This window comes from Dioscorea cayenensis, chromosome 6 (assembly GCF_009730915.1).
Source record: "Dioscorea cayenensis subsp. rotundata cultivar TDr96_F1 chromosome 6, TDr96_F1_v2_PseudoChromosome.rev07_lg8_w22 25.fasta, whole genome shotgun sequence".
Classification (NCBI taxonomy): domain Eukaryota; kingdom Viridiplantae; phylum Streptophyta; class Magnoliopsida; order Dioscoreales; family Dioscoreaceae; genus Dioscorea; species Dioscorea cayenensis.
In genome coordinates this window covers 709,788-733,572 of record NC_052476.1, presented here as the reverse complement: position 1 = coordinate 733,572, position 23,785 = coordinate 709,788, and the positions used below count along the sequence as shown (strand labels likewise).

The 23,785-nt window shown below is 35.5% G+C and overlaps 1 protein-coding gene across 1 annotated transcript; it reads left to right on the top strand.

Moving 5' to 3' along the window:
• Positions 1 to 17,318: 17,318 nt before the first annotated feature.
• On the top strand, positions 17,319 to 18,187 carry LOC120263797. The gene is made up of 2 exons (XM_039271775.1): positions 17,319 to 17,403; positions 17,502 to 18,187. The coding sequence occupies exon 2, from the start codon at positions 17,607 to 17,609 to the stop codon at positions 18,021 to 18,023; it is 417 nt and encodes a 138-aa protein (XP_039127709.1). The 5' UTR covers positions 17,319 to 17,403; positions 17,502 to 17,606; the 3' UTR covers positions 18,024 to 18,187.
• The last annotated feature ends 5,598 nt before the right edge of the window (positions 18,188 to 23,785 follow it).

Genomic DNA, 23,785 nt, shown 5'->3' with positions numbered 1-23,785 from the left:
TTTTGCTTAATGATATGAAATTTACTTATGTAGTTTTATATATTACCGTACGTGATGCAGTAATTAATATTGTTATTATATCAAAGAGTTGGACTTTGATATTTTTTTGATTAAGTATTAGATTTAGGAGTTTACATGAATTGGTATACACATCCTTTTTGATGGGAGAAGAAAGGTTTAAGAGAAATGCTTTATCCACAGTTTTTAATAAAGTAATATAAATGAATAGGATAACAATAAATTTATATAAATACCCACCAAAGGTTTATATATATTTCATGAAAATATATTTCACTTATTATGAGATATGTTTTATCACTTCTTTCTTTTGGTATTGGTCACACTGAAGCTAATTAACTTGTTTGATATTTTTAGCAATAATTAACTTTATTTAATTACTGTAATTAACCTTAGAACATTCGAAAAAAAAAACAAATAAAATATAATAAAAAAAAACAAGGCTTCTAAAGTCAAAATGAGTCCCCACCTTGGTCCTTTTCTATTTTTAGATCAGTGTATAAAGACATTACTACCAAATAAAATGAGAATAGTATGTAGGGTTAAAAATATAATACTTTTTCATAAAATGCTACTAAAGAGAATGTAAAATCTTTTTGAATAGAAATTTGTGAAATCCTATAGATAAATAAATAAATGGTGATGTGGAAGCCAAATGTTAGAAGGAACTAACATGACCAGAAAAGTATATGTGAATAGAGAAAATGATATTACATAAATATGAAGAGAAAGTGAGAAGTTTATTATTTCCTTTATTAATTTTTTATATATGGCTACTCAAGCTACTGGCTTGTAGAGAGTTACATAACTATATGCAGCAATACAAACAATTACATGGCATTGCTTGCAAAAATTATAGTAATAATAATAATGAAAAGAAGGGGAAAAAACAGGGGAGAAACGTAAAGCATAGAGTTAGCACACTTTGAAAAAACAGGCAACAAACATCTTTCTATGATTATAAAAAATACTGGAGCCCGGATGTATAATATATGTACAGTATAAAAATAATATAAAAATTCCGGATAAACAGTACAAAGAACAGTGCTGACGGGTGAGGGATTTGAACTCATGATCTTCCTTTTTAAATTTTGGTATCATACCATTGGATCTTCACAATGAAATATATATATATTTTTTAATGTAGAAATATTTTTGTTTCAGAATATTATTATCAAAGTTCACACCACTTGGAAGTTCACAAAGAATAGTTTTATATCTCTCGGGCCTATCTTGCCTCCTTGTCATGGGCCGTGTCCAAGCCAAGGCCTAAATAGATGTTATATATATATATATATATATCTACTTTTTGTTACAAAGTTAATATGCTTTGGGCCGGGTAAAGCCTACAATCTCACGAAGGCCCATGGATGTACTTAAGGCAAAGAGGATTCAAACAACATTCTTTTGATATATTGTTCATATGAAATTCATCTTAATTCAAAATACAACAATCCTGATGATCTTGAGTAGTATGAAGTTAATTAAAAAAGCTCTTTTCAGATTAAACTTGTTCAACAAATTTCAAAATCTAAATAAATTTCAACAAATTAAATGAACTCCACTTCAGTAAAATATAATTATAAATCACAAAATCTACCTTAAAGAATGATCAATTAAAAAACAAATCCAATTGATCAATTTAGACAAGATAAAAAACTTGAATGAGTTGAAAGCAAAGTCAAGAGGGAGAAAAAATAAAAAAATAAAAAAGAGTTGATGACACCATTTGCATCATGACCCAAACAATGAATGGTATGCATGCATTGGATCTTCAGTGCATTTAATTTGCATCGTTATTCTTCAGCAAAAGTGAAATAAAAACTTGATCTGCAGACTTTCTCTATATATAATTAGTACTCTCCTCTTCAAAATTTAATTTCTCCAAAACAAATCCATCAGATGGATTCCAGTGAAATCCTTCAATCATCACTCTAGTACTTGACATCGACTCATCGAGGCACCAACGGAGGCCGGCCACCATTCCAGTCCCAGTGCCGGTGCCAGATACGTGCAAATAGCGACCACTCCACTGGAAGTGGCCGTGACGCTAGCTCATAGCACAGATGGCACTCTCGGACGTGGCAACAAAAACACTGGGGCAAGTTGGCCCGAACGTTGTCCAAGGCCAGCTATTTAAAGTGTATAGTGTGGCCAATCTCACTACTTTTATTATTGATTTAATCCTTATTTCTTATTTTGCATTAACTATATATGTTAAGCTCTGCCGTAACACCCACAGCGGAGCTCATGGCCGTTGTGAAAGCCTTGATCTGGGCAGCCATGCATGGTGCTCTCCTTCATCTCTTTCCTCCTTGGCTCTTCCTTTCTGCACTCCATTTTGTTGATTGGCCCATACCAATTGTTGATTGGCCCATGCCAATTATGTTCTTCATCAACATGGAAGGGCAAGGATGTCATTTCTCCTTCTTTGTCATGACTTGGTGGTAGGTGAAGAGAGTTAGTGGGGAATATTTTTATTATTTGGGGAGTAGGGTGCTCACTCCCATCATTATGAGCCCCTGGATCGAAATGATCCGCACTTGGTTTTGTTTGGTGAAGGGGCTATATAAACCCCCATGACATTTGTTAAGACAGCACAGTGAGAGTGAGGGAAGTTAGAGAGAGAGAAGAGGGTGAGAAGTGTGAGAAAATAGTTTGAGGAGTTAGTCTATTCTCCCAAGTATAAGAGAGGATACTTGGTTTCTCCTTATTATTGAGAGAGTTTGTAAACCTACGAAATTTTTCCCACTTAGTGAATTTCTTCTATCTTTGCAGTGGTTTTTACCCTAATTATTTAGGGGTTTTCCACGTAATATCTTTGTGTCCTTTTATTTTTCAAAGATTATTCTTATTTATTTTCGTCTGCAGATCTGCTATATCCAGATCCTACGTTTCACAACAAAGTGGTATCGAGGCGGGACTTAGGGTGTGTATATATATATCTACTTATCGTATGCTCAGTGGTACGCTACTAATAGTGGATCCTCCATCAGCGAAAAATAAGTTAGATTATTATTCACCCTGTAGGAGCCCAGTTCATCGCCTTTGAGGCGAGTTTGTGATAGAAAGGCGATAGCAGTAGTATGATATTGAAAAAAATTCAGCCGGGAGTAATTTCTCAACGTGGAAAGCTGAAAATGAAAGGCGATCTCGAGGAAGGACAATCGTTTGGCGGCCATCACCGAAAGGCCGGTGAGGTCAAAGATGACAAGTGGAATGAGATGGGACGGGAGCGCCGTTGCCCAATCTTCATCGCGCTGGCGATGGGGTTCTATCAAGCATAAGCGGAGAAGAAGGCAGCAAAGGACATCCGGGATCACCCTCACTAAGTTATGACGAGGCCAAATCACTCCACAACAAGATTTTTCCTTAAGAGGAAACTCTATACTTTGCGTATGGGCGGAATCTACTTGATGACGAGCACATGAACACTGCGAACACTCTATTCTCCCCAACTCACATCATTGGGACATCTGATGAGAGTCAAGTGAGCGTCACGGAAATTCTACTCAAAGTTTACCGGATTCATATGATCAACTCGTCATCAACTTAACAAACAATGCCTCACGCGACGATCTAGTATTTGATAACATTGCGAATTGCATGCGGAGGAAGAGAGTCGCCGCAAGAACAAGGGAAGACAAGTTAGCAGAGTTCGCAACAAGCGGAGGCCTTGGCGGTGACGAGAGGAAGATCAACGTAGCGTGGATCGAGTGGGAGCTACAATCATGGTAGATCAAAATCAAGGAGTAAGAAGACTTTCAAGTGTTACCAGCTCGTGGCAAGAAAGGTCACTCGAAAAAGGATTGTTGAGTCTAAATAAAAAGGATTCCAATCCTCAAGGAAATGTTGCAAACACTTCAGATGATGGAGTAGCCATGGTGTGTGAAGCAGTATCTACATCAAGTAAAAGATTTGCTGATGTATGGCTTCTTGATTCAACAGCCACTTTTCATATGACCTCCAAGAGCAATGGTTCCATCACTACGAACCTATCTCCGGGGATCCGTATGACACTGTAATGATCAAGCCTTGGAGATCGTTGGCATTGGCACCATCAAGCGAAGATGTATGATGGCACGATTCGGACTATAAAAGAAGTCCCGACACGTGGAGGGCCTCGAGAAGAATTTGTTGTCTATAGGACAACTTGATGATCTTAGTTTGCAAAATTGAAGTCCAGAACAAGATCATGAAGGTAATTCGAGGAGCGCTTGTATGTATGAAGGGGAAAAAAATAGTCGCTAATCTATACATGATGATGGGAGAAACTTTGCAAGAAGGAGAAGCTTGGTTGCTACAAGTGATCCAAGTGAAAGATGCTAGCAATGACATGGCACGTAGAAAAACTTGGACACATGTCGAGCAAGGAATGAAGATTCTTGCAGAAAGGAATCTACTTTCATGGTCTCACAAAGGTAACATTACCCTTTTTGTGAGCATTGTATTAGTGAAGCAAGCAGTCGATCGAAGTTCGACACATCTAATTCTAGCAAAAGCAATTCTAGAATTGGTACACTCGATGTGTGGCAAGCACCGCGATATCTCTCGGGAGGAGCAAATTACTTTGTATCATTTATTGATGACTATTCCAGGAGATGTTGGGTGTACCCTATCAAGAGGAAGGCTGATGTGTTTCAAATCTTCAAATTCTACAAAGCGCGGGTGGAACTTGAATCTAGAGAAAAGATCAAGTGCTTGAGGACTGATAATGGAGGAGAATACAGCTGCAAAGAATTTGATGAATTACAGTAAACAAGAAGGCATTAAAAAGGCGCTTCACTACGACATACACTCCTCAACAAAATGGAGTGGCAGAGCGGATGAACAGGACTGCATTGGAAAGAACAAGAGCCCGTGATGGGGCTGCAAGCTTAGGCAAGAAGTTCAGGCGACGGTCAGCACTGCCTGTTATGTGGTGAATCGGGCTCCATCAACTGCAATTGAGTTGAAAACACTGATGGAGATGTGGGATCGGGTAAGCCGATTGATTATTCAAACCTTCATATATTTGGAAGTCCCATGTATGTAATGTACTGATACCCGAGAAACTACAAAGCTGGATCCAAAATCCAGAAAATGTATGTTTCTAGGATATGCTGATGGTGTTAAGGGGTATCGCATGTGGGATCCCACTGCCCACAAGGTTATGATCAGCGAGGATGTTATCTTCATGGAAGACAAAGAACAAGAGCAAGTAGATGGTAAAAGCACTTCAAAAGAAAGCACGAGACTACAATCGCAGGGTAGAAAAAGAAGCTGAGCTACACTGGGAGCATGAGGTACAAGAGCCAGTGAATCAAGTCCCGAGTTCGGCGGTCAACTCGTACAAGAATGGCACCAAGTTGGCATTCGACTATATTATGGAGGGTAACATTGCTTCATCGTCTTCTAGCGAGGATGGAGAACCATCAACTCTTCAAGAAGCATCTGAACAATTCGGATGCATCTCGATGGATGGCAGTGATGGAAGAAGAAATTGAAGCTCTTCATAAAAAAATAGGACATGGGGACTCGGGTGTCACTACCACGAGGGCGAAAAGCCCATTGGCGACAAATGGGTCTCTGAGATCAAGCGCATATGTGATGATCAAGTAGATCGTTATCGTCTTCAGGCGGTGGTAAAAGGATATGCTCGGAAGGAAGGTATTGACTTAACGAAATATTTTCACCGTGGTTCGACTTACAACGATCCGAGTAGTCCCGGCGATGTGTGCTACATTAGACTTGCGACTGAGCGATTAGATGTCAAAAGCTGCATTTCTTCGTGGAGATCTTAAAGAAGAAATTTACATGCTCTAACCAGAAGGATTTGAAGAAAAAAGGTAAAGAGAACTTGGTTTGCAGGTTGAACAAATCTAGATCGGTCTAAAGCAGCGCCAAGATGTTGAGTACAAAGAGATTTGATTCCTTCATCATGAGCCTTGGTTACAGATGATTCAATACGGACCCTTGTGCGTATGTCAAGAGGTTTGAAGAAGAAGATTTCGCTCTTCTTGTTCGTAGTATGTTGACGACATGTTGGTACAGGGCCCCAACAAAGATCGTATCAAGGAGTTGAAGGCACAATTGGCTAGGGAGTTTGAAATGAAGGACTTGGGGACCGTGCAAACAAGATTCTAGGGATGCGAAAATTCACCGAGACAGAAATAACAAGAAGATTTGGCTTTCTCAGAAGACTTATCTAAAGAAGATCTTGCGACGCTCAACATGCAAGACCCTAGAAGCCAATTTCTACCCCACTTCACGTTAATTTCAAATTATCCCTCAAGTATGTGTCCCTAGCGAGTGAAGATGAGAGGATGGAGATGTCTCGAGTCACCGTATGCATCAGCGATGGGAAGCCTAATGTTCGCCATGATCTGTACGAGACCCGGACATTGCACATGCGATGGGAGTGGTAAGTCGGTATATGGTGAATCTCGGTCGAGCATTGGAATGTTGTTAAGAGGATTCTCAGATATATAAAGGGAACCTCAGATGTTGCATTATGTTATGGGGGATCAGACTTTACTGTCAGTGGATATGTTGATGCTGATTATGCAGGTGATTTTGATAAAAGCAAATCCACTACTGGATATGTGTTCACACTAGCAGAAGGAGCTGTGAGCTGGGTTTCAAAACTGCAGTCAGTCGTGGCTACATCAACGAGCGTAGGCAGTATTTGGCAGCTACACAAGCCAGCAAAGAAGCAGTGTGGTTGAAGATGGTGTTGGAAGAACTCGGGTACAAACAAGAGAACATCACTCTATATTGTGATAACCAGAGTGCATTGCATCTTGCAAGGAATCCAGCATTTCATTCAAAGACCAAACATATCAGAGTTCAGTACCACTTCATTCGTGAGAAAGTAGAAGAAGGTACAGTGGACATGCAAAAGATTCATACCAAGGATAACCTAGCAGATTTCATGACAAAAGCAATCAACGCTGACAGATTCATTTGGAGTCGATCCTCTTGTGGTCTGACAGAGACGTAAGCAACATTGAATGGCAAGGTAGAAAGAATGGTGTGAAGATCTGATTGTTTTTTAATCAAATCTTCAAGTGGGAGAATTGTTGATTGGCCCATACCAATTGTTGATTGGCCCATGCCAATTATGTTCTTCATCAACATGGAAGGGCAAGGATGTCATTTCTCCTTCTTTGTCATGACTTGGTGGTAGGTGAAGAGAGTTAGTGGGGGAATATTTTATTATTTGGGGGTAGGTGCCACCTACCCCATCATTGTGAGCCCTTGGATCAAAATGATCCTAGCCCTTGGTTTGTTTGGTGAAGGGCTATATAAACCCCCCATGACATTTGTTAAGACACACAAGTGAGAGTGAGGAAGTTAGAGAGAGAGAAGAAGGGTGAGAAGTGTGAGAAAATAGTTTGAGAGTTAGTCTATTCTCCCTAGTATAAGAGAGGATACTTTGGTTTTCTCCTTATTATTAGAGAGAGTTTGTAGCTTCGAAATTTTTCCCACTTAGTGAATTTCTTCTATCCTTGCCTCGTGGTTTTTTTACCCTAATTATTTAGGGGTTTTTCCACGTAATATCTTTTGTGTCTTTTTATTTTTTTCGACGATTATTCTTATTTATTTTTCTCTGGCATCTGCTATATCCAGTCCTACATTTCACAACACATTTGATGGGAACGAACCCAATACATTTGTGATGGATGTGGACTCGTGGACTGAATATTAATCTAGCTATTATCTTTTTTTTTTCGCTAAAGAATCTAGCTTTATATTATCTGTTGTTAATTAAAGTAAATTAATGTTTTGCTTGTTTTGATGGATGATGTAATTTCTACTTATACTGCAAGGGGATAATATTGTTATATATTGTGTGAAATAGTTTCATGAAATCTATATCAATAAGTTTCACGTTTATCTTTTATTGATGATGATTATTATTATAAATATGTGTTGAATTGGTACACACGCCCTTCTTGATCGGAGACCTTTGACATATAATGGACAAGCCACTCACTCTCACTCATTAAGTTATATTGAGAGCGATTCGAACTCTCAATCTTGAAATTAAATTTAGGAGAGGAATAAAATTATGCTTTTTTAGGTTGCAAAGTTTCATAAATACCACAAACATATATAAAAAAAGTGTGTGTACATACCAAGAATTTGATCGCTCAGCATCTTCACTTGATAACAATGGCTTTGGATTGCAAGCTCATATCCACAACCAACGACTCGTTACCACCATCTCGCATGCAAAGGAATTTGAACTCGGGTTTCTTAATTCCTCACATCAATGCTTTATATAATGAGGTTCAATGCCCCTGGGCAATGAAACCTTTTGGTTGCGGTGGTGGTTGATATACATGCTAAATCCAGAATTTGTTTGACAAAATATATAATATAAAAGAACAAGTTAAGAATAAATTTATATAAATACCTACAAAGGTCTCCTTATATTTAAAAATAAAAAAAACTTATTAAGAAATATTTTTCATCAATTATCTAATTTGTATTTGATCATAACACGGCTAACTTCGCATTTTAAAAAGGGTAAACTACCTAAATATAAAGTCCCTAAACTATGGGGTTGTTCCTATTTTGGCCACTGAAGTTTAAAAAATTCCAATTGCACCCATAAAATATCTATTTTCTTTTAATCAAGTCCTTCTGGCTATCGGCGTTAACGGCAAGTTGACGTGGCTCGCCACGTCATTGGCATCTTTTCACATTAGCTTGCCTGCTAATTCCACAAGGCTTCATTAAACTACTCAGATAGTCACCAAACTATGGGATTGTTCATATTTTGGTCATTAAAGTTTAAAAAATTTCTATATTAGCAAAACATATAACCACAAAAATAGATAGACACAAGTGATAGGCTGATAGCATTTATAGATTTTTGTTTGAAAATGGATTTCTATATTAGCAAAACATAACTTCAACCATTCATACAAAAAGTGATAGTATCATGTGATGCATTTCCAACAACATATAATACAGAACCGTTGTAAATATAGTTTGATTAACAAATAAACAAGCAAACAACAAAACACAGTGTGCGCAACCTCCCCAGTAGTAGTCTTTTTGCTCATGTGCACCCTTGGACAAGTCTTTATTGGTCTGTTGTTGAGCATTTTCAACAAATTGACACATCTTTCTTTTTCCCAGCCCCCTTTTGCAGCTTGAGATAACCCTCTCATATATCTTGAAGGTACTTATCTCTCTTGCAACTTTTGTTGTTACCAGCTTCTGTGACATGGCTATGTCATGTATTCACAATTTGAGAAGTACCCTATACAACCCCAAAAATCAAAAATCATTAAAGCAGAAAAACATTGAAAGGAAAACTTGTTAATGATTAATAACAAACCAAACTTTACATCAGGTATCCATTTTACAATCACTGTATGAGCTTGAGTGGATATATTTTGCCTAAATAGATTAGGCCTCTGACTTGTTGAAATACAAAATTAATATTTTACACAAGATAAAAATAATACTCTATGAAAGAAATATAGATTTTTACCTCTTGCCTAATATTCTGTCTTGGTGGTTGAAATGAGTTGTTGAAATATTTTTAACCTGTTGATTTGCATCAGGCATCCACCCTAGCTGAGATGAGCTATCTTGTATAGGTGGACAAGGACACTGATTGAGAAAAAAAAAAATAGTGTATGATAAATGTGAACCATGAAACATAACTAATATTACTGTTAGTGCAACCGCACTATTATTGGCATGATTTGACACATAGTCAAGATGACGTGGCAATCTATGTGACATGGCAAAATTGATGACATGGAGAGTATGGTGGCATGGCAATGAGTCTTGGCTTGCAAGGCAAGACATCTTGAAGATCTTGGTAGAGTTGTTCAAGATCATATTTAGGAGATGTGATTGAAGACTAAATATGGAATGAAGACTAATTGAAGATTTGAAGAATCCTTGATGAAGATTGATTGAAGTCTATTAAGGGCAAGATTTGAGGACCAAACTTGGGTGAATTGAAGATTAAGTTTGGAGAATCTTTGAAGACCAAATTTAGATAGATTGAAGACTAAGTTTGGCAAGCTTCATGAAGACGCACAAGGATGTGCGCCCCTTGCGAGGGGACTGCGTTATGAAGAACTGAGGAGGTAAGCTAGTTGTCGGCAATCGGGATCGGGAGATTTGGCTGCATCGACTCGGACTAAGCATGACCGGAGAGGTTGATAGGTCTTAAGGTCATCCGCAACGTAACCAGAACTCAATCAAGTCGTGATCGGGGGCCATGTTGCAACTTTTGTTACAACGGGGAGTTCAAATGTGACTAATTCGGAAGGTTTTAAATTAGTAGCCATGGAGATTCTAAAAAGAGGTATGTGCTATATTTGGGACGTTGAGACGTCTATATAAGCTATCTTGCCCGTAGATTGTAAGTGTGACTCTTGTAGGAAAGTGGGCGAGCACTAAACAATCTAGAGAGGATAGTGATCTTCATTGTTTGAGAGTGTGAGTGTTTGTACTCATGTATTTTTACTTATTTTAGTGGATTGTTTATCTCCGGGCTTGGCCCCCCAGACGTAGGCGAGTGGACGCCGAACTGGGTTACCAATCTTGTGTGTCTCCTTCTTGTTTTGTTTGTGTGAACTTTCTTTGATGGTTTGTGTGAGATCTATGAGTGCTTGAGTATTCCCTAAAACCCACAAACCACACCGGTGGAACTAACAATTACCTCTTGAATTGCAACATGATGCATCATTTCAGATCTCTCTTGGCTTAAAGCTTGAGAATAACCCTATAAATTAATTACACAGCTTGGGAATATCCTATTATTGTCCCATAAGACTTGATTTTCATGCAGTGGCAGGCCTACCTCTTAACTTGCACTTAAATGAATCCTTCAAAATCATACAGTCTACTTTCAAATGCTAAGCAAGCAGAGATTACTTCCTCTGGACAGTTAGCATCAACCTGCAAATTTTTTTTTTTAATCACATGCCACTATTATTTACTGAAAGAAAATTACAACTGATGATACAAATATTTCCTCCTTGGTACTTTACTATGTGATTTGTCTCCAATTCATTTTAGAGGAACCAAAACTAGGAAGAACTTAACCACATTATTTAGAAAATGCAAGAGTGGATTTGATGATGTTTGATTCTCATAGCAATTTTATAATTGTCAAACCAAGTTAAATGACATAGAAGCATAACAATTTGGCAATTCAAGAATATAAGCACATGTGTAAAGTACTTGTGTTCATGGATTATTACTTGGCTTTTGTTTAAAGCACAACAGTATAAGAATAAAGTAAGGTTATGTTGTATTTATACAATTTTGATTTATCACAAATTTGGTAAATTTAATTAGTTATAACTACTTAATCATGTATGTAATTTAAGTTCCCTCATTATTTTTTTTATTTGCTATAGATAAAGTTGAGTGCCACTTTGAGGATTAAAATCAAAATTATTCGAGAAAGAATTTGATAGACTAATGGATGAACTAAAAAACTTCCAATGTTTTAATGTTGCTTAAAATGAAATTAAAATGAATTGCACTAGTTGACCGATGAAGTTACTAATTCTAAAACTGTTTTGATAAGTATAAAATCTTTCTAATAATAGCATCTTAAATACATATAAGCTTAACATATCTTAAAATAATTTTTGTTTGATGAAGAGAGTTACAAATATTGCATTAATCCATCTGGAATTCTATGGCACTCATTTAATGCCATCCACCAAGCAATTACCATATCCCCAGTAATATTGAGAAGAGAGAAAATATAGACAACTAGATATCTATCATAGAAATTTCTTTCCATAATAGAAACTGTCTCTAAATTTGCCTCATTAGACAAAAATCAACATCGAAATCACCTTGTTCTTCAAGTTTTCAAAACAACTTAACAGAAACTAAAACCGAAATCTTACACCAAGGTCATTCTAAAGTAAGGAAAGAGAAGAGGATGTGCTTCGAGAAAGGGCACCTACCTCAATATTATTCTCCTCCATGACACCACTCCAATGATTGCTTAATCTTTTGGCGCCGTGATTGCTCGGTCTTTTGCCCGGCGCCATGCTTATCAAGTCCATTCTTTGTGGATGAATGAAAGGAAAAGTAAAACAATTCACTATATAGGTAAAAGAAAATGTAAACTTTTGGAATGAAATTTAATAAAGGAAAGGGTAAAAGAAAAGGTGACCAAAATAGAAACAACCCCATAGTTTAGGGACTATTTGGGTAGTTTAATGAAGCCTTGTGGAATTAGCAGGCAAGCTGACGTGGAAAGATGCCAATGACGTGGCGAGCCACGTCAGCTTGTCGTTAACACCGTTCTCCAAAAGGACTTTATTAGAAGGAAATTAATAGTTTAGGGATGCAATTGAAATTTTTTAAACTTCAATGACCAAAATAGGAACAACCCCATAATTTAGAGACTATTTTAATAGTTTACCCTTTTAATAGTAGTTAACTTTGTTTAATCAATTTAATAAAGATAAGCACATTCAAAGAAAATGTCAAATACGAATAATAAGCAAGAAACACAAGAACACCAAGTGAGCCCCTCGCTTGGCAATGGTCACTCTTTTATTATTTTGCGTCACACAAAAACATCAAAAAGGAAGGACTTGAGAATTGAGATGATAAAAAACCAAAACGAATCAAGGAATGAGTCAACTTTGAAGCTTGGATAGTTTGGAAGGGAATAAGATTGGAAATGCAATTAATTCATTTTTGTATAAACAATTTTTTGTTTAATGATATTATTATCCAAGTATTGCTCCAATTTGAAATGCATTGCAAATGGGCGTAATATAAGGAGCAATGTAATATTATATATATATATATATATATATAACAATATTATAAAGTCAAATCTATAGAATCAATGGAGCTCGTTTTAATATTTTTATAAAGACTTATTGTGTTTAGGCCGTGAATTCTAATATCAAAGATTCGATATATACATACATATATATATATATATATATATATATATATATATATATATATGTGTGTGTCTGTGTCTGTGCTTAGGATGACTCGCGTATATTTTCAACAAATTTTATAAAAATAAATTAATTTAAAATTTTGTTAAAGAATTCAATTGGATTTTTAAATTAGAGTTATTAATAATTAATTTTTGAAAATACATGTAAACAATTTACGCACCACGTATAATAAAAGAGTTTTTTTTAATAAAATGGATAAATCATAACTTTATTAAAAAAACAAAAAAAATAGTATAAATACGAAAATAAAATTTTTCTTCAAAATTAAAAAACATATTTTATAGGTGTTCTTATTTGTATATATATGATAGCACTATGTTTCACTTAAAACTTTTATAATAATTAAATTTATTTAATTAATTTAGCACGCATTGTCACATTAATTGATTGAAATGTAAAAGGAAAATAACAAGCAAGAAACAACCAAAATTCTTCTCTTTGCATTATATTATTATTATTTACATATCAAATAAAATGGTGGCAACGAAATAAAATTTATACAACAATATCAAGAGTTAGAGATATGATTGTTCTTTAATGAAATACTACTTGGGAATAACCTTTTCTTTGATTATTAAGCAGTACAAGTAGAATTAAAAAAAATAAATAAATAAAGGGAGAAGGAGAAAATTGAAGAAATATTTTTTTTTAAAAAAAATATTATTATCCAAATTTACTACAATTTGAAATGTACAAAGAACGGTTCTGTTTTATCTTTGGGCTGGATCTAACCCTCCATAGCCTGTAATAATACTTAAAGCCCAAAACCCTTTTTATCATGTGCCGGAGCCATCACAAAGGCTTGTATATGTATTTGAAATATTCACGATTTTTCTTACACAATTAATAGCCTTTGGTCCGGATGCAACCCACAGTATCACAAACCCCATTAAACCTAACGCATTAATGAACTATATGCCATTCAAACAACTCTTCTGATTGTTGATATAAAGTTCATCTTGACTCATAATACAATCTTGATTATCTCCAACAATGAAATATTAAAAACTCTTTTCAGATTAAACTTGTTTAACAATTTAAAAAAATAAGAGACCAATGAATTACATTGTAACAAAATTTAATTACAAATCACAAAATCTAGCTTCCATTGATCATTCAATTGAATGATCAACATTGAGAAAAAATTAACTCATTTGCCTTCTGTGTTTTGTACATATATACACATACATAATTAATGTTGAATATATGTGATCAACATCTATTCTCCAAACTTCTCTTATGATGATGTTGATGATGTCTCAGAAAATTCCACTAATAAAATGAGCTGAATTTTTGGTAGTTTCAACTTGTCCATGTGTCTATAATACTCTTTTTGCTCAATCTTTCTTCATTACTATCATCATCCTTACAAATAATCTTCGGTGCTGCCGTGTATACAAATGGTTCAGCATGGACATTGGCGAGCTTTAAGAGTGGCTCTAATGCTTTGAGGACATCTTTCATATCTGATCTTGTTTTCGGCTTCTTACTCAAGCATTAGTAAGGCACTTCAACTGTCTTTTGAGTCCCCTTGAGTGAGTATTGCCCATTAATATTAAAATCCATTATTCGCTCTAGCTAATTTTTAAATACCGATTAAGTATGGCCTTGTCTAATCCAAAAGATTTTGTTTTGGTAAAAAATAATTCTTGCATATTGTTCTTATTCACCTTAGAAACTCTAGCAATCCTGCATAGCTTTATACATCTCTCTTAACAGTGAGATACCCTGTAAGAAGAAATACATACAAATATTATTAATATACTATTAATATATCATAATATAAATTAATATACCTCTATATTTTGAGAAACTATTATAAAAATATATTAATCTAACAAAATTGAATTGATGGACGGTGGACCCACCTAAGGGGGTGTTTGGTTCATGGAAGTGAGCCTGGAACTGATGGAACTGGGCTCACTTCCATGAGTTCTGTCTGTTTGGTTTCCGGAAGTCAAAGCAAAAGGTGGAAGTCCCACTTTTAAAACTCCCATACTTCCTACTTTTGACTTCCTTGAAAAATCCCCAAAAGTGACACTTCCCCCAAAAATTAGAAACCTGACTTCCATTAGTTCCATTTCATTTTTTTTTATATCATCCTCCGCCTCCTTTCTCCTTCCCCATCATTTGAACAAAAAAAAAAATCTCACTGGATCTGGTCCACTTCATCAGATCCAGTCCGTCTCAACGGATCTTCGATCTCTGTCTCGGCAAATCTTCAACGCATCATCATCCATCTCTCCATATCTCATCGCATCACCGAATCTCCGATCGCCGGAACATCGACAGCCTCCATCTCACCGGATCGCCGAATCTTCGTCATCCATCTCCGTGTCACCAAATTTTTGAGGTATGTAGCCAAACTGGATTTCTCTTTGTCCTTCCCATCTATCTCCAATGTCTTGTTTTTTTTCTGAAATTTAGGGTTCCTGTTTTGTTTTGATTTTTGGGGAAAATGGTGCTGATTGAGTGTGAGTTGGGTGTTTTATATGTGAGAAGGTTGCATGAGATGAGGTTTTGGAGGCATCTGTTATTATCAGTGATGTTGATAATATATCTTTGGCCTAATTGGTTGTTACTTTGATAATGATGTGTGATTCTTCTTGTTTTGAAAATTCATTTTTTTTTTTTTTTATGTTTTTTTGTATTCCTGGTTTGCTTTGTTTTTTTTTTATGCGTTCTTTCCAGTTTATATGATGCTGCAAACTAGTAAGAAACAGTCTTCAATCATTAGCATACAAATGCATAGATGAGATAACTGCAAACACATCCTTCAAAATCAAAACCTTTCTTCTCTGCAAGAATGCAACTGCAACTCAATTCATGGGTATATATATATATATATATCTGTTAATAAAAGTTTTCATTTAGAGTGAGATGAATGATGGGTCTTTCAGATACTTCCATTCGTCCACTTGCTAATCTATTCACATGCATGCCTTCACTTTTATAACCTTATCTCTTTGCTCTTGTCTATGTTCCTTTTATACTCCTCTGAAGGTCATTAATTAAACTTATAATAAAATGTTTGTTTATTATAATAGAGCAGATATTGGTCAATATAAAAATGAATCAGGAGGAAAAACTTATTTTTAGTACATAAAACCAAACAAACATTAAGTTAGTTGCAACACATGTTACCAAACAAGTACTTCAAAACACAATTATTTAAATAAAGTACAACTTTGACAGCCATAATAAAAATATAAATATATATATTGATCAAACTCAAACTTGAAAAGATTCATGTATAGCTTGTTAATTAATGTACTCCAATTTGATGTTCTAATTCCATGACTGGCTGTGCAAGTGAATGTCCCAATTCATCGAGAATCAAATCCCAGTAGCTGACAAAATTGGAAAGCATATAATATATACACACACATACATATCTTCAACTTCTTTCTTTTTCTTATACATATTTGTTTATCTTTTGTTTAGATAATCAGGTTGGTGGCTGCCCTTAATCACTATTGCTTAAAAGCCCAAATAAATGGAAAAGAAGAATGACATGCTTTGCATTTATTACCCAATAAATGGAAAAGAAGAAAAAAAATGAAGAAATATAGTATAAGAATGTGCATTTATTATCCAAAAAAAATGACATGCTTTGCATTTATTACCCAGAAAATGACATCTATTAATAACCAAGGTCCATGAATTAATCGACTATATATCATCCTTAGCTTTCTGTTAAATTGTTTTCATCTGTATCTGTTTATGCTTGTATTAAAATTCATGCAATTAATGGCAAGTTTTTTTTCCCTAACTTTTAATGCTTTGAAGTTAGATAACTTTTAAATCATTGAATTGAGTTTTTTTTTTCAAATAATTGCTTTTAATATAGATGGATGGTTGGATCTCAAACCCAAAAGCAAGAGTGTACGCCGCCACATTCACGATGATGGTAGTTGTTGTTTGGATTATCAACAAACAATTACGGATACGTACTACACGTAGACTTGTGGAACCCTCTATGTTTAGAGACTTGACTAGAAAGCGGCACATGGATCGCATTTTAAGGAGTGGCAAAGATTATTGGTTTACAAAGAGATGGATGATGGTATGGCTGGGATTGGTTCCTCATCAGGAGCACGTGCGCGGCGTGGCACTCCAAATAAACGCTGGAAAGCCGAGTATGATGACTTCCTAATCCCTGTACTTGTGGAACAGGTTAACAAGGGGTTGAAATGTGACAAGACATTCAAGAAGCCAGCATTTGTCTATGCTGCCAATGCTGTTAATGCCAAGTTTAAGACTGATTTCACTGCTGAAAATGTTGAAAACCACTACAAAACACTCGAAGACAAGATATTCGAGATTAAGAAAGCAAAGGAGTCGAGTGGCGCCCGGATGGAATGATGCAGAAAAGATAATTACTCTACCACCTGAAGTATACCAAGCATACACGGAAGTAAGTTAATTAAAATTAAATTATGCCCATTAAATAATATATGTATATAATGAACTACATTGATAATGAACTACACTTACTGAATTTAAATAATGCAGGCACATCCAGCGGCAATACCTTATATTAATAGGCCATTGAAGAACTATGATGGATTATGCATCATTTGTGGAGACGATAGCGCTACTGGAACATATGCGACCTCTATGTTTGGGAATATCGAGGAGGGTTTACATGAGGAAGAAGATTTAGAGTTAGAAGATCACACAAATGATATACCTACAAACAATGAAGATAATGGTAACGGTAGCCCGGCTACTACTGCTGTTAGACCTCAACGGCCACCAAGAAGAGGTAATGGTAATGTACAAGTTGATGGAAATTCTATGACAGACTTGATAAGTGCAGTTAATAGGATGGTTGGAGCAATTGAAAACCCTTCACCCATGACAACATTGATCTACAAGCGGGTGCATGAAGTCGATGGATTTGACTCTAATATATTAGACGTTGTGTTTGAATACCTTGATGATAATGAAAGACAAGGTAGGAAGTTCATAGAAAAAACATTGGACATGAGAAAAGCTTGGATTGAGAGGTTTGTGAGTTCCCACATGGCTTGATATTATGTGGAGAGGACCATATATTTTGTGTTAGACTATTTGTATTTTCTTTGTCATGGATTGTTGGATGTTGTTCCTAATGTTGTAGACTTTTTTTTATGGATGTTGTTTCTTTGTGTTAGACTATTTGTGTTACCCTATTCGTATTTTCTAATGTTGAAGACTTGTATGCATGTTGTTTCTTTGTGTTAAATTATTCATATTTTCTAATGTTATATGTATGTTGTTGCTAATGTGGAGATGAACAAATTGTTTGCACATGCTCCCTTTCTCTCCCATTAATTATAAATAAAAGGATTACAAATATTATTTATGTATATTTGTTGTTAATTAATTTATTAACCAAGTTGTGGTGGTTAATTAATTTGTTAACCAATAATTTCATGTATAATATATATAAATATTTAACGAAATAAAATTATTTATCCATAATTAATGCAATGTTTTTAATATAAATAAATATCAAATTGTATAAAAATGATATAAATAATGCTTTTAATATGTATGAGTATTTAAAAGATAAAATTATGTTTCCATAATAATTACAATTATGTAACTACATGTTATAGGTGGTAATCTCACCATCACTTGAAAGTGGTAATTATATACACACTTCCATATCAACCAAACACACTGGAAGTGTTGAAGTTGAGACTTCATAATCATCACTCATGAACCAAACAAATGGAAGTGACCAAAACGTATCTCACTCAATATTTAACCAAACACCAAAAAAAGTCGACACTTCCATCCGGAGTGAGATTTTTTTGGAGAGTGAGACTCTGCACTTTCCACTTATCTCCCACCTCCATGAACCAAACACCCCCTAAGGGGCGGAGAAAGTGCCTTTGAGGACTTCAAGCCTCCACTACGAGTTTTTGCTCTCTAAAGTCACGTGACTTTGAGCAAAGTCACGTGCCTTTGCTTCTCAAAGTTTTGCTCCTCCAAGCTCCTCGAAGTCACGTGACTTCGAGGAGCAAACTCAAGATCACGTGACCTTGAAGCCTTCTTATAGTTGAGGAGGCTGAAATGGGTTACTCCTCAAGGTCACGTGACCTCTCTCAACACCGGGATTCAGCCTCCCCAAAGTCACGTGACTTCTATCAACACTGGGATTCAGCCTCCCCAAGGTCACGTGACCTCCCTCCACACCTCTACGGCTTCAGTCTCCTCAAGGTCACGTGACCTCTCCCAACGCTGTCCTTCAGCCTCCTTAAGGTCACGTGACCTCCCAATTCCCTATCTCTATATATACAACTTCTTCCTTGTTCTCCTCATCGCCATCTCCCTCTCTAATATATATATAATTTCCCTTCACCGGTTCTCAACCCCTCATAACTCTGTTTTTCTTCTTCTTACCTACTCTAATCATCGCTCCTCCAAATCTGATCTCACCAAAATTTCAGGTTTTGTATTCTTTTTATTGCGTTTCTTTCTTTCTTTCTTTCTTCTTCTTCTTCTCTTTTATCTTATATTGTATTTTTTATTTAAATTGATTCAGATCTTCTCTTTTATCTTATTTTGTATCTTATATTTAAATTGATTCAGATTTGCTTGTAGAGATGTATTTCATATCAATTCTTTGATCTTTTATTTAAATTGATTTTCCGAGGATTCCATTACTTCTCGTTAAGATTCAATTAGTGTTTTGTCTTCCGATGTTTTTGAACTTTGAGGTCCGATATGAGTTCAAAAGTTCTTTATCACAATCTTGATCTTCAACAAGTGAAAGGTATATATTGATTCTATGAAGGAGTTTTTCCAACTATTCAGGAATGCATATTTTGTCTTTCCTGATCTAGATGATTGTTTTATACATTTAGCTTGCTCTTTTTTTAAAAAAAAAATTATATATATATATATATATATATATATATTTTAATAATAATTATTTTTTTGTTATAGACGTTGTAAATGGAACTCTTAAACTGGTTGGAAGAATAATTGGAACCGGAGATGTCCATGGCCCGGGTCGGCCCGATAAATGGTAAATTGGTAACCATATTTGATCAAACCCAGCCGCCAGCCCTACTCTAGCTTATACTTTTGTCCAATACTCATCTATATATATATAAATATATGGACTGTTTTTGAGTTTTGCTCTGTGACTTTGGTTTCATTTAGCTGCCAGTTGGGCTTTGTATTCAGATCTTCAAGCTCTAGTTGGTTAACAGGGCTGTTGTATTTGTTTGGGATTTTTTTTTTTTTAAGAATAATAATTCCAATTTTTTGTCGCATTTACATGATATATCATTTATATAATGGAAAACTTCAGGCTTTTCCTTAACTTCCTCCAAAACCAATCAGATGGAATCCAAAGAAATCCTTCCCCGATCACCACCTCATGACATCGAGGCACAACCGATTACCGACGATCATTCCGGTGCCATGCAAGTAGCGACGACTCCACTGGACACGGTCGTGACACTCATAGCACAGGTGACACTCTCGGTGGCAACAAAAACACTGGGGCCCGTTGAGCCCAACACAGCCCAAGGCCCACTTTTTAAACTGTATATTGTGACCAATCTCACTGCTTTCATTATTGATATGGTCCTTATATCTTATTTTGCGTTTACTTTGTTAAGCTCTGCGGTAAGACCCACAGCTCAGCGCATGGCCGTTGTGAAAACTTTGATTTTGGCTGCCATGGTGCTCTCCTTCATCTCCTTCCTCCTTGGCTCTTCCCTTCTATTCTCCATTTGACCGGTAATACATCTAAGATATGGATATGGAGAGCAGAATGGGTACATAACGGATGTGTGAATTTTAGTATGTTATGTTGCAATGAGGGAGATATGTTATTGTGTAAAATCATTTCATAAATCAATGAGTTTCACTTTGATATTTTGTAATAATTCTTATATTTAGGTATTTGCATGGGTGTACACTCCGTCAATGACAAGAAGAACCGCCCTCAGCTAACTTGCTCAACATTTAATTGGTAACAATAAACTTTATTTAATCACTTTTAACAAATTAATATTAGAACATATACTCAAAGCAAAGGTCAAACAAGAATAATATAAGCAAAGAATCACTAAAACTCAAAACGAGTCCGCTGCTTTGCTGTTGTTACTCTTTTTTTTTTTTTTGGTGAATAATAGACGACAAAGCTAGACGTGGCCATTTTGAACCGAAATCAGTGGAACCGAACCGGAACCGAACCGTAAAAACCGGAACCCGAACCCGGAAAAACCAGTAACCGTCTTAAAACCCGGAACCGGAACCTTCATATAAGGTTGGTTCCGGTTTCAAAAATTTAAAACCGTGGAACCGGAGGTTCAACCGGCGATTCCATATGCGGTTCAACCGGTAGTTCCACATACGGTTCAACCAAAGGTTCAAAATAAAAGTTCATATATGAATAATGTCATACTATATAAATAACGTCATTTATGATTAGGTTTTTATTTTGTTAATATCATTAATTAGTAATTAATTAAGTAATTGCATGTTTAAAGATATTTTTAAATAATTAATTAAAGATATTAACCAAATTGATTATTGATTAGGTCTGATTCTAAATACTTGATTAGCCGATTAAGTCGATTTGTGACATTACGTCCAAACTTTATATGTCTTGTCTATGCGAAACTTTTATTCTTCATGCGAGAGGATAAGTTATAATTAATTGATTATGCCACAAATTATTAGTTACAAATTAAATATGGATTTATTAAAAAAATTTAATTAACGAGAAATATTCAATTCTTTTAGTAGATTTCCATATTATTTTTTATAATTTAATATAAAAAAACAAAAGACTAGACTTTTATATATCTTCGGTTTTGAAACTTACAAAATTAACGTAGTTCATATTAAATTATATTTATTTTATATAAATGAAAAATATCATTTGAGTAAAAATGCTCTCATGTAAAAAACATTTGAATCATTAAAAATATATATAAATAAAATAAAATAAAATAAACATGAATATATATGTGTATATATCAATTTGCCTGATTTTGTTGATCATTTATATATATATATATATATATTCCAATATATAGATAAAACTCCCAAGATTTTCAATTTGTAAACTATGAAACTTATATAAGTATACTAGAAATCAAAAAGAAAAAGGAAAAAAAAAATAAAAACAATTCCTAAAGAAAAACAAGTAACATACATGAACATTAAAAATAATAACAACAAAATAAATAAAACATTGAAACCTTGGTATACCGTATACCTACTAACTTAACCTACTATCATTAAATGCAAAGTGCTTAGTTAAATCTATGATTGCAAAGGGCTTATATTAGTATTAAATTAATTTTTGTATTTTTGTGTTAATTAATTTGAATTATTGAATTATTTAGTTAAAAAAAAAACCGAACCGTATGAACCATCAAACCGGAACAGTTTGAACCAAAACCGCTAGAACCGGAAAGCGAAAACCCGAACCGCAAGAACCTTGCCTAGGGCGGTTCGGTTCCGCTCAAAGTTTCCTTGAAACGCAAGGCCAGTGATTCGAGGCAATAACCGGCGGTTCTGAGCAGTAGCCATGTTTACGACAAGCGCCCTTTTTTTATGAATATAAACAGTACTAAATAGTATTGGAACCCGGATGTACAGTATATGTACATTATGAGAATAGTATAGGAATCCCGGGTGAATAGTGTATGAACAGTACGGGGAACAGTACTATTGGGGGAGAGATTTAAACCCATGACCTCCCCCTTACACTTTGATGTCATACCATTGGGCTATCCAATGGTTGACGGCTGTTGTTACTCTTCTAGAATAAAGTTGGAAATAGTAGGTAGAGTCAATGCTTTAACTTCAATGTTATGAAATAATACTAGAAATGCCTTCTCTTGGTTCAACCATGTAAGATGGATGACAAAGAAAAAGGATCAGGGAAGAAGAGAAGCCAACGGCCGCTAGGTCAATTGGCATCGGGTTTTTTATATAGGGCTTTCGTTTCGAGGAGACCCGGGTTCGAATCCCGTTTCGCGCAAGGTGAGTGCACGGTTCAGTGAGCGCCGCTCCCACGTGTACATCTCTAACTACCCTTAAATTAAATGGGGGGCGCTTGTTGTTGGGTATTGGGCTCCCGTCCTATGTGGAGAAAAGCCAAATGGTCCAAGCCCATTAGGGTTCACTTTATTAAGTGTTTTCCATCATATTAGGGTTAAGAGAGTGAAAAATCTGGGGGAGATAGCCGCCGCAAAGAGATAAAAACGCATGATTTTTCGCGGGGGTTCGGATTTGACGGGAGCACAGAATTCAAGTCTGGTGTTTGGAGGGTCAAAGCGATGTCCGATTGAGCTGAAATTTGGTGGGCACGTTCGGGACTTGCAGGAGCTTGATTTCCACCAGACGGTTTGTGATTTGGCTTCTCCTAGCTCAAGATATGAGGGGTCAGAACAAAAGCTACGAATATTGTTTTTGTTTCCAATATAGACTTGTTTTAGCTATTGTTTTTGGTCAAGTTGTATATTTATGCTCATTCTTGAGACTCTCTTGACTACCGAATTTGATCATAGTGGAGCTTGGATTGGTCAAGATTGACCCGTGGTTTTTTCACCCTTGATTTAAGGGTTTTTCCACGTAAAATTTGGTGTCTTGTGTGATTCTGAATTTTGGTCTTATTAGGTTGCTCTCCTTCATCTAGCAAGCTTGGGGATTGTTTATTTGTTTACAATCTATTGAGATTGTTGCTTAATTCCCATCACTTGTTGCCTATTTGTTAAACTCAACTATGGATTCTGCATTGTTTGAATAGGAAAAGGATTGAAGACACAAATTTT

Excerpts from the sequence above, each read along its gene's own strand:
- LOC120263797 (XM_039271775.1), top strand. The coding sequence starts at position 17,607 with ATGTTTGGGAATATCGAGGAGGGTTTACATGAGGAAGAAGATTTAGAG.